The sequence below is a fragment of the Urocampus carinirostris genome, chromosome 7 (genome assembly GCF_059441175.1).
Source record: "Urocampus carinirostris isolate Australia breed hairy pipefish chromosome 7, RoL_Ucar_1.0, whole genome shotgun sequence".
NCBI classification, from domain to species: domain Eukaryota; kingdom Metazoa; phylum Chordata; class Actinopteri; order Syngnathiformes; family Syngnathidae; genus Urocampus; species Urocampus carinirostris.
Window position 1 is genome coordinate 14234172 of NC_142355.1, and position 17048 is coordinate 14251219.

The 17048-nt window shown below is 39.1% G+C and overlaps 1 protein-coding gene across 2 annotated transcripts in view; it reads left to right on the plus strand.

The window, feature by feature from the left end:
- The first annotated feature begins 4466 nt into the window (after window positions 1–4466).
- The window catches only part of sema3e (sema domain, immunoglobulin domain (Ig), short basic domain, secreted, (semaphorin) 3E), a 69422-nt gene continuing 56840 nt past the window's right edge, over window positions 4467–17048 (plus strand). For both annotated transcript variants that reach the window (XM_088339831.1, XM_088339832.1), the window contains exon 1: window positions 4467–5151. In XM_088339831.1, coding sequence (XP_088195957.1) covers window positions 5013–5151 — 139 coding nt within the window. In that variant the 5' untranslated portion in view covers window positions 4467–5012. The remainder of the gene's footprint in view (window positions 5152–17048) is intronic.

A 17048-nucleotide genomic window follows, 5' to 3' on the forward strand; every position in this document is an offset into this window, starting at 1 on the left:
AAAATGTATGAAATTCAAGAAAGGACTATGAAGACATTAAAATACCTAGAATTTGAACAATGCGTAAAGGGTTTTAGGTGCCTGTACGTGGTGTGAAACTCTGGAAACATCTGAGTTTACAACTTAAACAATTCAAAAATATTCACAGGTTTAAACAACTCCATAAAGCTGGTCAGGTCACAGTATACACTGCAAGAGTCTCAGTGTGCTCTGTAATGTATGTCTGTTCTCTTGCAATGTAATTTTTCTGTCCTTAACATTGTTGGTACTTGTCCTTACATTGTTGATATATTATTGTGAGGAAATCGTCAATTTGCCCCTTCAACCAATGCTGGTATTGGATTCCGTTACCACTGCTTGTGAATAATAATAATGATAGTAATAATAATAGTAATAATAACAAAGATAATAGTAATAATAATAATAATAATAATAATAAAACCATATACTGTATATGTGTAACCGCGGTGTACGTGTCCCACCAAAGATCCACATTCACGCTGGACTGGATGATGAGGTTTTTTATCATTACAGTTTCTGCAAATGGATGAGTCACAACATTAGCTTTTTCTGCTGGGTCTGATCTCTTTGATCTCTTTGTAGTTCTCTCTGATAAGACTAACAACAAAGCATATCAAAGAGCTTTCTTTTCACTTTACAGAAAATACATTTTAGAATATCACAATACATTTTTACATGTTTACATTTTAACAAGATACTTTTAACAAGAGATCGTATAGTGGATTTTTACCGTTTACAATGAATTCAACATGTTTTTCTTTAGTCTGAATTTTAACCAACATCATCCTTTTTTAATGTATATGAGAAAATAGGAATAAAAACAATAATGAGTATAAAAATGGGTACAATTTACCTGCAAATGGATGAGTCACAACATTAGCTTTTTCTGCTGGGTCTGATCTCTTTGATCTCTACAAGGGGAATTAATATTTAGTAAAACAGAAACAAAACGAAAATAAACGTAAACAGCTTGACAATATCAATCACATTATTATGCATGGTGAAAGATTTGTCAGCTGGGGTTATAATGTTTAAAATTAACTTATTTTGTGGAGCACCAAAAGATAGGTCTTACCTTTGTAGTTCTCTCTGATAAGACTAAAAACAAACCCCCCTCCTGGTCACATGTTAGAAGCCAAAACCAAACCCCACCCCATACCAGCAGATGGCACTGTTGGACTCAGCATTGCAGGACATTTACCAAAAACTATACACATATTTCAGCAGGAATTTCAATAAAACAAAAGTTATTATTACACCCGTTACATATGTATGTATGTATATGTGTGTGTGTGTGTGCGTTACTATGTAATATTATTGCTCTGTTAACTGTAGTAACAAAGTTATGATTTTGAGTTTGATTTTAAACCCTGCAGCTTGTTTTGCTCCTGCTGTCAACGGCACCCTAACAAGGGTTGCTGGAAATTTTCTTTGGGTTTTGTGTTTATGAGGTAAGGGGTGGGATTTAAGTTTGCATTCAGTTCTGTTATAATTGAAGTTCTATTAACTTGCGTTCACAAGGAATGTAACTGCCTGAATTAAATAAATAAATGTATGACCGTCTCAGTGACAGTAAAATAATAATAAGCAAAAAATAATTGAAGTTTTTTTCTTTTTCTTTGTTGGACCAATCGACCCATGGCCCGGTACTGGTTCGCACCCCGGTGCTTGAGGACCCCTGCCTTACAGCACTGACACAGATCGAGCTGGAGGAAAGAAGTGGAAACTAAGCAAGAGGGGATTAGGAAGCAAAATGTAGGGGACCTGATTGTTGCCATCTATGGTAGAATACAGACTTGTTAGATCTATTAGAGTGGTAGGTCAGAGTAAATGGATACTAAGCCCACTGGCCATTACATTAGGCTCTTTAAATGGCTATTAATCTGAGCCAAGGGCTTAGGCAATGGAGACAAGAAAATTCCACAGAGCACCTTTCATCAGGATGTAAAGTTAATGCGCACGCTCTACAAGAAAAATAAAATGTCTTGGCTCCAGACAGGCGTTTGAGTGTCACTCAGCCTCATTCCAATGACGTTGAGCAGTTGTCTTTGCCAGACTAGGGGACCAGGGCCTATAATTGCAACAAGGCAGCAACATATTCTGGTTTGTATGTTGACCGAGCCCACAAAGTCCTTCTGTTCTCTGGGGAACAGGTGCAATGTGGGAGTTGAAGGCACCGGATCCCCCACATTGGTGCTCGGGTCTGGTCTGCAGCTGCTACAGCTAATGCAGTCAATTACAATTTCATGATCTCGTCTCATTTTCTACTGCCATTGTAATTTGACACATGCACTCTGTCTGCCTTTGAGCTAGACGATTAAAATACATATAGAGTCTTTTAATCGCTTGTTTTTGCATGATGATGCCATGACCAAGACCGTAGACTAAAAAATGAATTCAGACTCCACGCGTATCCCCGAAAAGCTTGTGGGACTTCCGAATCCCGTAGACACCTTAACATGAATGTTTAGCATGACTTCTTGTTGGTGTCATCACTAAGATTTTAGAAAGTGCGTCGAGAGAAAACAGATGTCTTAGGTGGGAATTCATGGCTCTCCGAACTGGATTGCTAAACCCCCACGCCCAACCCCCAAGGTTGCGCACGGGACTGTTTCCGTGCCAACAGTATTTAAGCTACAATGTTGTTTACAATTTCTGGGATGTAGTATAAAATGTCAACTTTTCCACACTCAAATCAGAGAACCCAGCCGCAGACGATCAAATTGTTTTAAAAAACAAATAAGGTAAAATAAAAGAAATAATACTAAAAAAATATACATTTAAATCGTATTGAATTACTTTTTAAGTAACCTTAAATCGAATTGTCGTTTTCGTTTGGTAGTTCTTTACCCAAAAAAATCCATGAGTAACATATTAACACATGTATGTATTTAGCTATTTCTGTCATGGCCAGCATGGTCGCTGTGGCGACCGGTCTGCCCCGCCCCGTGGGTACCAGCTGAAGCACATCAGCTAATTGCGTGTGTGCTACTTAAGGTTGGGTTGTGGGTATTGCGGGTGTTGGCTCATTACACATTTTCCGTTCTGTTATGCCCTGTCCTGTTTAGTTTGACTCGGAGGAAACCTGTACTTGCCCATTCTGAGTGTAAGAATGTTTTTGTTCTGTTTTGCCCTGGAGTTTTGGACGACTTTTATTTTGTTAAATAAAATTTATGATTGTCACCGCAAATGAGTTCTCCCTTCCTGCCTCCTGCCTCCGTTCTGGTCCGCTTCTCCTCGTGACAATTTCCTTGAAATGCACTTTTCCCTGGAAGAAAAGTATTAGTTTTACAAACACATTTTCAAATTACTTGCTAAAAACTCAATTACTATATTTATTTTCTTTAAAGTTGTGGTTCTGAGTTTATTTTTTTATGTGAAATAAAAAAAATATTTCCTTTTTTAGCTAATGACTTCAGTGACTCAGGGAGCAAAAAATGTCAAGGTGTCTGGATACTTTTTGTAACCGTTGTCTATTACTATAAAAATGGTAATCTACAAAATAAACTGGGTCATTTGACAAATTTCTCTATCTTAGGTTTGGAATTAAAGAGTTTCCTAAGATTTTTAATATTGATTTAATAATGATTACATTAGAGTTAATCCATTGAGGCACCTGCGAGCACAAATTGAAACTAGGTGGCACTTGAGCTCCTGCATTTACCCCCTTCTTTTTACATAGGAGTGAGTTTTTCTGTCATGGAGAGAATCAGCAAATGTCAGCAAATGGGTGGTACATTTTTAAATTCGCTCAAATTAAATTTGAAAAAGGGCAGCACGGTAGATGAGTGGTTTGGGCATCAGCGGTAAAGTTCTGAGGTCATGGGATCAAATCCAGCTACCAGCCTTCCTGAGCGGAGTTTGCATGGTGTCCCCGTGCTTGCGGGGCTTGTCTCTAGGCACTATGGTTTCCTCCCACATTCCAAAAACATGCATGTCAGGTTAATTGGCTGGTCAGAATTGTCTCAAGGAGTGTATGAGCGAGTAAGTTGTCTGTCTCTTTGTGCCTTCTGATTGGCTGTCAACCAATTTAGGATGTCCCCTGCCCATTGCCCCGAAGATAGCTGGGATGGGCTCCAGCACCCCTGCAACCCTAGTGAGGATAAGCGGTGTTGATAATGAATGGACTGATAAATTTGGAAAAACCTTGAAGAAACCGGGGGTTTTGTATAATAAATCACAGTTGTTCAAAATGCCATCAAGTTGTCTTTTTTAATCAATTGGAGCTAGGATCCAAAAGATTTATAGGCACAACACGGAAACGCAAAGCAGACGTTATAAAATGGAAGGCGGCCAAATCGGTCGTCCCGCTAGCAATCATCTTAAGTGAGTCACTTTGGAGGTGAGATCTAAGGCTCCTCCCTTCCTGTTTGAGGCCAGCTGTACAGATTCTTCGCTTCACTTTCGTGTGTAGTAAATAGTAAGCGCATGCCAAGCGTGAGGCTGCCTGCTCCTCCCTCTCCTGCTCGGGTTCCCTTGCAGAGATCGACTGACTCCAAAAAAGACTCAGTTGGAATTGACGCAGTAGCCAGCTTAGAGAGACTAAATGCACAGTGATATTATTGATCACCTGTGTAGAATTCCTTCAGATATTTTTCTTCTAACCTCCCTTTGCAATCAAAAAGAGAACAAAATCCTTAAACGCCAACAGAAGGACCAACATATGGAGAACAGTGGGCACTGCGGTGTGAAGGCAGAAACTGGACATCTCATCTTCCTGCTTACTGAGAACAAGTGAGAATAAAAGACTCAGCGCTGTCCACCAAGCTTGTGGGTGGATGCAGCCAGCAGACTGCAGACTGCAATTACGGAGCAAAAAGACTGAGGAAGCAAGCTGTGATGATGATCCTTAAATGGACCGATTTCTTGAGGGAGACTCATTTTGTCTAGTTTTCGCCAAGATCACATATTAATCGCTTTATTCTGGAGGGGGGAAAGTCTTTCCACTGATGCTTGGGTTAATCGTCCCTTGCAGGCTTTTTTTTAGGTAGATGAATGTGGAGCTCGTTTCTAAGAGGATGGAGGACCGCTTGAGGACCAGCTTTTTGGTGCTGATGATATTGACTTTGGCTCCAAGCACAGTTGACACAGTTAGCAGTGTTTATCCCAGAATACGTCTTTCACACAAAGGTAAGAAACATGTAGCGTTTTTGTTCATTTGTGAGTTTATGAGAACATAGGCAAGACGATCCTATGTGTCTTGCAAAGCACATAGAGTAACTTCATTGGGTAAACGGTAGGAATAGGTGAAGCTCTACACAGGACGGGACACACGCACTCGTTTTTCTTTGCCGATCGCTGTCTTTGTAAATTGCGGCTAAGTGAAGCTGCTTTAACTAAACTGCGATACTGGGAATAACTTTACTACAGTTAGAGACCCTGGGTTTTGAAATTCCATTTCGTAGCGGGGGTACCAAGGTTAGATTATATAATTAAATCTATCTATCTATCTACCTTGGTCATATCCCTCAAGAGGGGTGACAGCAATACAAACACATACAATAACAAAGAAAATAAAAGGGGAAAAGAAAATAGCAAAAAAACACACAACATTTTTTGGACCATGGACCATGATTAAAAAACATTATAAATATAATTACATGAAAAGAACAAATGGTGTGTTATTTACCTTTGATGTAACGTCAGTTAGTAGGGGGATGTAGAGGGGACAGTGGATTAAAAGTAAAACTGATTTCAAAACTTCAACTCAAGGTTTCCTTATTGTCCTCATGCTGAGGTTTTTGAGTTTTTCCTTGCCCTCATGTTGGTTTTATATCAGGGATGGTGTAATAATAGTCTTTGGTTTGCAATAATCTGTGGTCTGTTCAGCCCTTTTAGACTCTGTGATTAAGAGCTATACAAATAAACAGGGTTGGGTAGGGTTACTTTAACTTGATTACTTTCAATTACTTTTGGATTACTCCAATGCCAAATATGCCAATAAAAGACAAAATAAAACAAATATGAATAAAATGACTACATTTTGTGCAGGCTTGGGGAGTAACGGAATACATGGAACGGCAAAAATGATGTTGGCAAGCTGTTTGGATTTATTTTCATTTTGTTTCTGTCGCATTTTATGTTAGTTTTGCCGGAGATCAAAGAGCTCAAAGCCAGGAGAGAAAGCTTACCACGTGTTGTGAGTCATAATTTTATTCATATTTAGTTTCTTTTGTCTTTTATTAGCATAATTGGTATTGGAGTAATCCAAAAGTAATTGAAAGTAATCAAGTTAAAGTAACCCTACCCAACCCTGCAAATAAACATGACTAGACTTGACCTTATTATATAGTAAATCAAATAGGAAATAAACAATTTTAATTGCACTTGTCTATACTAGTGCAACTTGTCTGAAAGATGCTGCCAGTTATTAGTGACATCCTTATAATGTTAAACAATTATTTAGGGGGGAAAAAAACTCCCCAAAAGGGTAGAAGAGCAGGACCTTTACCATCACCTATCAACGACTAAATGTGTAACTTCTAACTAATTCTGCTTAAATGTGGTGTGGATACGTATGACAACAAATATCAATTTAATCTTTTTTTCAACTTTTTTGTAATTTAAGTAACAAGTAGTACCAAACAACCCCCAAGGACCTACTGTGGGGCAAATTACTGTATCTCTCCACTAAAGAACACTGTGACTTTTTAGCTTATTATGCTGTAGAAAATATATTTTGAAAAACTGTACGCAGGCAAATACTTCAAAATAAATAGTGACCTTCCACGTGACCAGTGTTTTTCACATAAAAAAACACAGTATATAATACATATAGTATTATAACAGGGGTCTCCAACATAGTGCCCATATGGATAGCAAGTAGCCCCTAAGAGCACCTGAGTGGCCCCTGCACTGGTTCTGAAAATAGCTCACCAGTGATGTGTCATAGTGATTTTCTAGGAAATGTTATTTCTAACTGGCAAATCATGATCAGTGTCTTTACAAGCAATATTTCAGTGCTTGCCTGTGCTTAATCTAATCTTACTTCTAATAATTATATCCTTTTAATAAGAATAATTACATCATATCAACATAGTAATAACATAAGATGCTATTTTAGAAATGCATTTCAAACTGGTAGCCCTTTGCGCTAATTGGTAACAAAATAGTAGCTTTCAGGTTCAAGAGAATTGGCAATCCCTGGTATGTATAAATACAATAAAATGAATAGGAAAGGAAAATTGTCCACATTTGTTCAGACATGGGGACTTGAGACTTAGTGACTTGGACTCGAGTCGACTCGAGTCGCTGTTTTTATGACTTGTGACTTGACTTGGACTTGGCAATCTAAGACTCGGGACTTGACTTGTGACTTGACTTGCCCAAGAAAAAAATACTTGGGACTTACTTGGGACTTGAAGGTGAAGACTTGAGACTTACTTGAGACTTGCACATGTGTGACTTGGTCCCATGTCTGCATTTGTTATTTCAGAAGATTGTATCGAATTCACAATTATCATTCTAAGTCTGCAGCATGTATGACAGTGTAAGTCTTCTAAATATAAAAGGGGAAAAAAATCAATGGTTGTCAGCAAAAACCAAAGTGCTGTGGTTATACTTGACTTTGACATTGCTGATCCAATCACAAATCCAACAGTAGCAGTGTCATTTTTTTCATTTTTCATTGTTTCAGGTAATTACACTATTCCCTTGATTTTTATGGTAAATCTGTTTCCCCAACTACTAATAAGTACATTTCTAAAAATTAACAACCATACAACACATATTGGTATAGTATGAAGGTATATATAGTATATATAGGATATAATTTTAAATACCGTTTACAGTCAGTGTGTCATACCAGCAGACCGTGTTTTGGTTGTAAACTGTTAAATAATCCTTTTCTATGGAAGCTCATTAAACTATTTTGGTTCACTGTTGAGACAATTTATACTGAAAACTCACAGAAAAAACGTTAACTCAAAACAAACGATTTACCCAGAAGCTCTTGCATAGCACATAGAGCAACTTGATTGGGTGAGCGGTAGGACTAGGCAAAGCTATATACAGGACAGGACACACTCACCTGTACTTCTTTGCCCTGTGCTGTCTGCACTAAAGGTAAATACATTGGTATGGGAGCCACCATGCTGCACTTGCCCCAGACAAACCACAGGAAATGGTTCCCCCACGACACTAGTGCCTAAGGGGTCCGACCATCACCGTTTGCAGTATTTTGTTACATTGTTAAAAAATAACTTTGCTTCCACCTTGTTTTTAAATAAGTAACTGCGAGAGGGAGTCAAATTATAAGTGGTATATTTATATTGATATGGGACACAGCCCCTGGCACTTACCTGCTCGCAATACTGCACACTTGCATTTTCCCTCAACCAGGATATTTTGATATTTTGCAACTCACTCTAGACTTGTAATACAGAGACGGATCATACACGGAAAACTCTGGTTTACTCAATAAACAAGTCTCATATGTATTGGTGATTTATCTGTGACATTTACACTTTATTTACTACCTCCACAGGGAGAATTTCACACTTATATCCACCAATACATAGATGACACCACAGTTGAATCCATTCATATATATTGTCAGTCTATATTTTGCGAAAATCTTGCAAAAAGACGGGAAGTTTAAGTGGAGTGCGCTTTTCGAGCGTAAAAGTGTTGTACTTTGTCGATTTCGGGGAGATACGTAAATTATATGATCCTTTATCAAAAAGGTAAATGCGAAAACAATGCATGCTTGTACGATGACGTGGCTCATAAAGATATTTTTTACGTGTACTTACCCTACAAATTTGGAGCAGATTTGTTACAGCCTTCTTAGAAGGTTTGCTTTCATTTTGCTTTACAGGTCTCCAATTACAAATGAAAAGAATCTTTGGGAAGTGGGGCAATGAAAAGGCTGGAGTTTCTCTTAACGTTTTTTAAGGATCAAAGCCCTTAGGAAAAAGCCAGAGAAATTATAAAGAAAGCCAATTAAAGAGTTTCACTAACACAGTCACAAAGCGGAAGATTTTTACTTTTCTCACGATGCATCCTAAATTACTCTACAAACTTATCCTGTAAAATGAACAAGCATTTTACTGTCAACAGACGACCAAACAAGGGAAAAACAGAGTCACATCCCAAGATTTTGGTTCCATAAAGATGAGGTCTGAGGATGTCAGTCTGACCTTGAGAATCTGCAATGTTCCATAAGAGCAAATTTTTATTTTTTATTAGCAGGAAAGAAGAAAGACGTTCCGGAATACCGTTTTGGCGATAATGATGATGTTTTCGTCTCTGCAGAGTAAACACAGTCATTTCTCACACATCACTTTGATCTCTATAGCAACAGAATGGTAAATCCATATAAGCCTGTTAGTCATGGTTGATGATCGGTGTGGAATTTCAACGGTCAATAACTTATAAACACACAGCGCTTTTGGGCTTTTTTGGGGGGTAATTAACTATTTGGGGTTAGCAGTTCTATCAGTGAAGCTCTGCAATGTTTAGTTATCTGTTGGGCATAATTTGCCCCTGCTGAAGCGTAAGGGCAGGAGTCAGACATTTTAAATTGGGCAAGTAAGTGATGAACAGTGACGGGTTTATGCTGGAAGGAATATTAATCCAAGTTGAAAGAGAACTACTTTCAAGAAGAGTACAGGAGGTCTTGTTTGAACAGAGTTCCTTTGTCTGGTGGTGATTCAAACTAAATTTAAAGTAAGTTGCAATGTACTACAGTTTATTTTTGATATCAAAATTACAGTCAAAGTCGAATACACTTTTGTGAGAAACACCCCAACATATGAAATTAGCAGGAAATGCCCTTGAGTGCGACATTGTGTGTGACAAATTTGACAATCATAATGTATAAATGTGGTTGGTTTCCATTTGTAATATTTTTCCACTTCACTTTCCTTAGTAATAAAATAGATCATTTTTGTTTAGATCATAAGAGTTGTTGCAAACAAGTTTTGGGGTTTCATTTCACTAAAGAGGATCAACAAGCACTTAATCCATCTCCTGAATTTAAAAAGCCCAAGTTAGTAAACACTGAGTTTTCACTTCCCAGGCCGCAGATTTGAGCGAGTTAATTTAAGTTAGTTTAGTTTCAACTGGAACACCAGCGCTTGATAAAAGACAGCAAAAATGGAGCCCTGAAGCTTATACAGAACACCAGATGAAAGAAAGAAAGAAAAAAAGAAGGAATACAGGAATGAATAAAGAAAGATAGAAAGAAAGAAAGAAAGAAAGAAACAGAAAGAAAGAAAGAAAGAAAGAAGGAAAGAAAGATATAAAGGAGGAAAGAAAGAAAGGTAGAACATAGAAAAAAGAAGGAAAGACAGAAAAAAGAAAGAAAGATAAATAATAAATAAATAAGTAAGGAAGAGACGGAGAGAACAAAAGAAGAAAAGAAAGATAAAGAAAGAAAAATAAATAAAATGGTAAAGGTAGAAACAGAGTGCAGGATAGTTAAAGAAAGAGAGAGATAAATGAGAGCACAAGAAAGAGAGAGAAAAAGAAAGAAAGACAAAAAGAAAGAAAGAGAGAAAGGAGAGCAAAGGAAAGAGAGAAAAATAAAAAGAAGGAAATAAAAATAGAAAGATAGAGAGAAAGAGAAATAACAACAAAAAAGAGTGAGCGAGAAAGTAAAAGAGTGAGCAAAAAAGGGAGAAAGAAAGAATGAGAGAGAGTGAATAAAAGAAAAAAAAGAGAGGGAGAAAGAATAGGAAACAAAAGAAAAAGAGCATGGGAGAAAAAGATCAACCACAATCACATTGTTTATACAATCTTTCTTGTGTACGTTCCTGCTCACAAATTCTTCAATTATTCTCGTCCACCCTTGCGAATTGCATAAATAACAGACAACCTTCCTAAGAATGATATTATTACATACTGTTGCTTCAGGCCACACCCCCACAAATGAAAAGTGCACAAACTTCCCTGCACAAAAGATCTCATCCAACACCTCACTATCACATTCGCAAACTCAAGACTCTCGGTGGCCCTTCGCCGATGGGGTCCTTAGATTATAAAACGTACACTGTAGGGGTGGATGATGGTTGCCTCACAGAGATATCTTGCTGTCAAGTTTAAGAATTTTGGCTGCTTTTGCATCACATTCCACAAAGCAAACTCACTCAATCGACCCAGGTAGAGAGATGGAAGACTTTAGTGCAAGGCTCTACCTCACCATCAATCTCAGTACAGTCTTAATTTGTTTAAATCCCCCTGTTGTCCTCATTTTCTGTAGACACATGCAATTTGATTACATTTTAAACACCTAATTTCTCATCGCACACACAATATGTGTAGTAAGGATCTTCCTTGTCACGTGGATTTCTAAAGAAAAGGTAAAAAAATGTACGAAAGGAATTTGTGTCATTGTGAGAGATGAACATTATTAAGACTGATGGCTATATTTGCACAGATAAAATACATGTATATAGTTTAATTCTACATTATAACGGCAGAGAAAAGAACTCACGTCCGACCTGGTCGAACTCCACAGAGAGAGAGAGAGAGAGACGTTTATTTTGCGTCAGAGAGATCAGTGAACACAAGAACATGACTTCAAAATAAAAGAATACAAGATTGATAAACGTAAGAGATATAATTACACTCATTATTGAAACGTTACTTTATGTGTGTGTGTGTATGAGAAACATTGTTTTTTATATTTAGTAATATAAAAACAAACTAATTACCTTGAGACAGAAATTCAAGAGATTTACATTGAAACCCTGACAGTCATTATTATCGATGTGATTCACTTGTGCCTGCTCATTTGGCGCCAACCACCGTCGGTTCTGATTGGCTCCCTGTCACTATTTGAACCCTCCTGTCAATCCTCTGTGGTCAGTCCGTCTGTGAATCTCCGTGTATACTAGGCAAGCTTTTTTTGACCCTGACTCACGCCTGTCTCGTTATATGCTCCTGTTTGTCCGTTTCTGTCCCCGACCATGTTTTTGCTCCCCTGTCCCTGTCACGAACAAGGGCAGGAAACAGGAATGAGAACCCAAAAGCGTAACATACTCACAGTTTATTAGGGAGAGGAGGAATGCACGCACACTCGATCCGGGGATTAATGGTCGCGGAAGTGGATTGAAATCTGAACAAAAGAGTGGTCAAAATCAAACAGATCAGACTGAAAATAAAACAGGATCAAACACAGGCAAATTCACAAAATTAGGCATTTCACACAGAGTTTCACAACAAACGGTTTGAAGGACAGCGTTTGAGTACTTCTAAGGAGCAATCCGTCAACGCGTTTCAGCCGGTGTCCATGGGCAAGGCCAATTGGGCGCCGTGGCAACCGTGACAGAACCTGGCGCCACACAGCTGGAACCAATTGGGCACCATGGCAACCGCGACAGTCCCGGCAATCGACGTTTTTTTCCCTGTCCCTGACACCGCCATAGCTCGCTACGGAAGATCCACTTTTGTGTTCAGATCCCAATCGGAGTAGGAGAGCGACTTGCTTCCCGGGCCCAGCACCGGATAGTGGGCGCAGCCCTTCCTCTCTCTTTCAATAAAACTTGTGGTAAATGTCACGCAAGTGGGTCCTGTTTCCGTTCTGTTTTTGACAGTTTGGGAGGCTTTCTATCTTCATTTAAACAATTTAAGACCGGGGTCTACAATCATTTTCAAACTGAGAGCTATTATTTGTTACTAATTAGCGAAAAGGGCACCCAATTTATTATGCATTTCTAAAATTACAACTCATCATGTTATTACTATGTTATTACACATTACATCAAATAAATAACTATTAGGAAATCACAATGACCCAGCATCGGTGAGCAATTTTTCATCTTGGGGTCTAGAGGTCACAGGTTCGATTCCCAGTTGCTGCTATATGTCGAAGTGTCCTTGGGCAAGACACTGATGCCCCTGATAGTAGGTTGCCTTGCATGGCTGATGGCACTATTGGTGTGCATGAATGGGTAAGTGTGAAGCACATTGTAAAGCACTTTGGGAGGTCTTCAGTGACTTGAATAGTGCTACATAAATACGGAACATCGGAACATTCTACAAGAAAGTTATTGAAGGTTGCTTCTTTGTTGTTTGCAGCTTTTTAAGTGCTAACATTGTCTTACACTCATTTTCAACATAAAAATGGCGCTCTTTACCTATTTTTATTCATTCGATACCTTTCAACCTGTATGTTTTTGCCGTACAAAGTACGTTTTTAAGCATTTTAAGACGAGTATGATGTAATGAAATGAAATGAAATGAAATGATATGCATTTTATATAGCGCTTTTCAAGTCAATGACTTCCCAAAGTGCTTTACAATGTGCTCCACATTTCCAAATAGCGGTCTTGCAGCCATGTAAGGCGCTAACCTGCTTATTGGGGGTATTAGGGGTTCAGTGTCTTACCCAAGGACACTTCGACATGTAACACAGACGAGCCAGGATTCGAACTGGGATCCCTTGATCCCAAGACGAGCGCTCTACCTCCTGAGCTACTGCCGAAAATCTGTTTGGAAAAACGCAAATTTGTCAATTATGGCTACCATACGGTACCGACTATCACGAAATGGCAAATCAATCAAGTCAAACGAGTTCGCCGCGGTAGCCTCTATCTCGGTATAGTTTTTTTCTTTCAAACGAAGCGAGCGGTTTGATGCTACTGTGCGCATGCATCTGCCGCCTGGGGATTTCCCATCATGCATCATTCCAGAAAAAAATATGGTCTAAGATTATTTTGTATTTTGTAAGGGAAAATACGACAGTTTGTATGGGCATGGAGCCGTGGAGGTTGGCAGGTATGTCGTTCTGAAATACAAGTTTCAATATTCGCCAGATCGGCATAATATTTTTCGCCGTTTGTAAATTTCTGGGCTTTTCTCCAGTTTTTGCAAGTACTAATTTAATGTCCAGTTTTGTTTCTCGCATCTGGAGCATTTTTGTCCAACTACGGGTCCTTCAGTGGACCAATTTTAAATCAGGCATGTTACAGAACAGCAATCTAAAATCCTTGAAGTTTGATTACAACACATCGACGTAGATGGAGCATCCAAAAATATGACAATTTGAATGGTCGCCATCTGTTTTTGACCTGTGGGTGATAGAAGATCAAATTGAATTGACACACTAAACTCTAAAAACACGACTTAAATCTATTTGAGACCTTTTTTCCCGTTCAGTTTTACACAAAAGCACCCTTTTACTCGGGTTCCAAACAAAAAAATACCGCATTTTCTTACAACAACCTGAACTAATTTCGGAAGGTGTTATTTTTAACAAAAACGAATGACGGAGGCACACATTTGATTGAAACGCTACACTCTAAAAACACTCGGGTCAAACATGGGATCCAATTGATCCCCTTTTTCTGGGTCATTTTACATAGAAAGACCCAATTGTTTGGGTTGTCCTTAACAAAATAACCAATTGGTGAGGCAGTTGTGTGAAAAGGAAAATAGATTTTTTTTGCTACATAAACATTACATTTTGATAAAGGTGTGTACATTTTTGTCAGGGCCCTTTTTTTTGATGTTTTTGATGGGTGAGCGGTGTATTTTAAATGAATCCCTTTTGTTGTGCATTTCGAACAATTTTATTATATATTGAGGTTAGCAGCACAGTGATTACCACAGTTCTGAGATCATGGGATCAAATTCAGCATCCAACCTTCCTATGCGGGGTTTGCATGTTCTCCCTGTGCTTGCGAGGGTTTCCTCCAGGTACTCCCGTTTCTTCACACATTCCAAAAACATGCATTTCAGGTTAAATGGTTGGTCCAAATTGTCCCTGGGTGTGAATGAGCGAGTGAATCGTCTGTCCCTGTGTGCCCTGCGACTGTCTGGCAACCAGTTCAGGGTGTCCCCTGCCCACTGCCCCAAGATAACTGGGATGGGGTCCAGCACCCCCGGGACCCTACTGAGGATAAGCGGTGCAGATAATGGATGGATGAGGTTAGTTCTATATGAGAATATTTTCTTGCATATTTACAAAAAAGACCAACTTATCACGAACCAGGGCAGGAAATAGGAATGAGAACCCAATAGCGTAACATACTCACAGTTTATTAGGGAGAGGAGGAATGTGCGCACACTCGATCCGGGGATCGATGGTCACGGAAGTGGATTGAAATCCGAACAAAAGAGTTGTCAAAATCAAACAGATCAGGCCGAAAATAAAACAGGATCAAACACAGGCAAATTCACAGACCTAGGCATTTAACAGGAGTTACGCAGACGCTCTGACAACTAACGTCTCAAAGGACCGCGTTTAAGTACTCCCAGGAGCAATCTGTCAATGCGTTTCAGCTGGTGTCAATGGGCGGGGACAATTGGGCGCCGTGGCAACCGTGATAGAACCTGGCGCCACATGGCAGGGACCAATTGGGCACCATGGCAACCAGGACACAACTGCTTTTAGAGTGGGCGGCACGGAGGCTGACTGGTATGCGCATGTGCGGCACAGTTCTGAGGTCGTAAGATCGAACCTTCCTGTGTGGAGTTTGCATGTTCTCCCCGTGCTTGCTTGGATTTCCTCCAAGAACATGCATGTCAGGTTAATTGGAAGGTCCAAATTGTCTCTAGGTGTGAATGAGCGAATGAATTGTCTGTTTCTGTGTGACTAGCGACTGGCTGGCAACCAGTTCAGGGAGTCCCCTGCCCACTGCCCGAGGATAGCTGGGATGGGCTCCAGCACCCCCGTGACCCTACTGAGGATAAGCGGTGCAGATAATGGATGGATGGACGTTTTTAGAATGTAGAGCAGTGGTTCTCAACTGGTTCTCAGACCTGTTTTCAGTTGGTCGAGGGCCAAATAATGCTGAGGATAAGAACAACTATAGTTTATTATTATTATTATTGTTTTAGTATTTGGCTATTTTAAAGCACTTATGGGCTGTCACTTATCCGTACTGTGTGCTCATAGAAATAATGTTATTGACCATTTTCTTTTGGGAAAAAGGTGAATATATTCTACTATCTAAGCTTTAAACTGCACAATTTATTGGAGATATGGAAATGTTTTCTTGATTTGGGTCACAGCTTGTCACTTGGGCGGAACGGTGGGTTCTGAAGTCAGATCAGTTGAGTTGGTGTTGAGAGACTCTATGAAAATTAATTGGTATTTTGAACGGTAGGGAACCGGAATTCAATATGCTTTAGTGGTAAACAATAGCCTACTTATTGCTCTTTCTATTTCAAGTCAGCATCATACTGTGAGTACTGAAAGCATTATAAATGGCAATGCATTTGATTAACTGTGCCAAAAATGTCAGAGAGAGGAAAACAAACCACAATCCTCTGGTAATAATGCAAGATTTATCATTTGTGTAAACTATACTCAAATAGCATGAATAAATCAGTGGAATTGGCAGCAGACGACATATGGGAGCAGCGAGTGAATCATATTTGGGAGTGGGAAAGCCATAGAGCAAAATCTTCGGCATCTGTAACCAGGAGTTTATTGTGACAGACAGCATTCCACTTACTCTGTAAGCAGTGTTCTTGTTTGCCCACGTCCCTGTGTCCTAGACGCATTATTTTTGCTGGGGACGCATTGTGTCAAAACTTTTTTGACACGAAATTGTCATTATCATTTTTTAACAAAGATTTACCGCACTCCAAACTTTTCGTCAGGCAGATCCGCCATTGTTGTTTTGGTCTCGCGGTTCGAGTTTTCGTCTGCGCGCCGATCTCGAGTTTGAGTTGTGTAGTGAAAGTCCGTCTCTTATTAGCGAACCGGCTTTTTCGGCTCAACTCATTAAAGAGAGCCGGCTCTCAAACGGCTCACTTGCTTTGATACATTATATTACAAATGATTATGTCGTATAAAGAAGTTAAGAAAAAAAGGAAGTATAAAAGGAGAAAATGAAAAAAGACAGGTTTGTGGTGATCCCTTTTAATCAGTATATTACCAACAATTATTTAATGCAGAAAATGAATTAATAATTTGCATTTATATAGCGCTTTTCAAGTCAAGACTTCCCAAAGCGCTTTACAGTGTGCTTCACATTTCCCGATAGCGGCCGTGCAGCCATGTAATAATAATAATAATAATAATTTCCTTGTATTGTCATTCTGTGTAACAATGTACACAGAACGAAATGTCG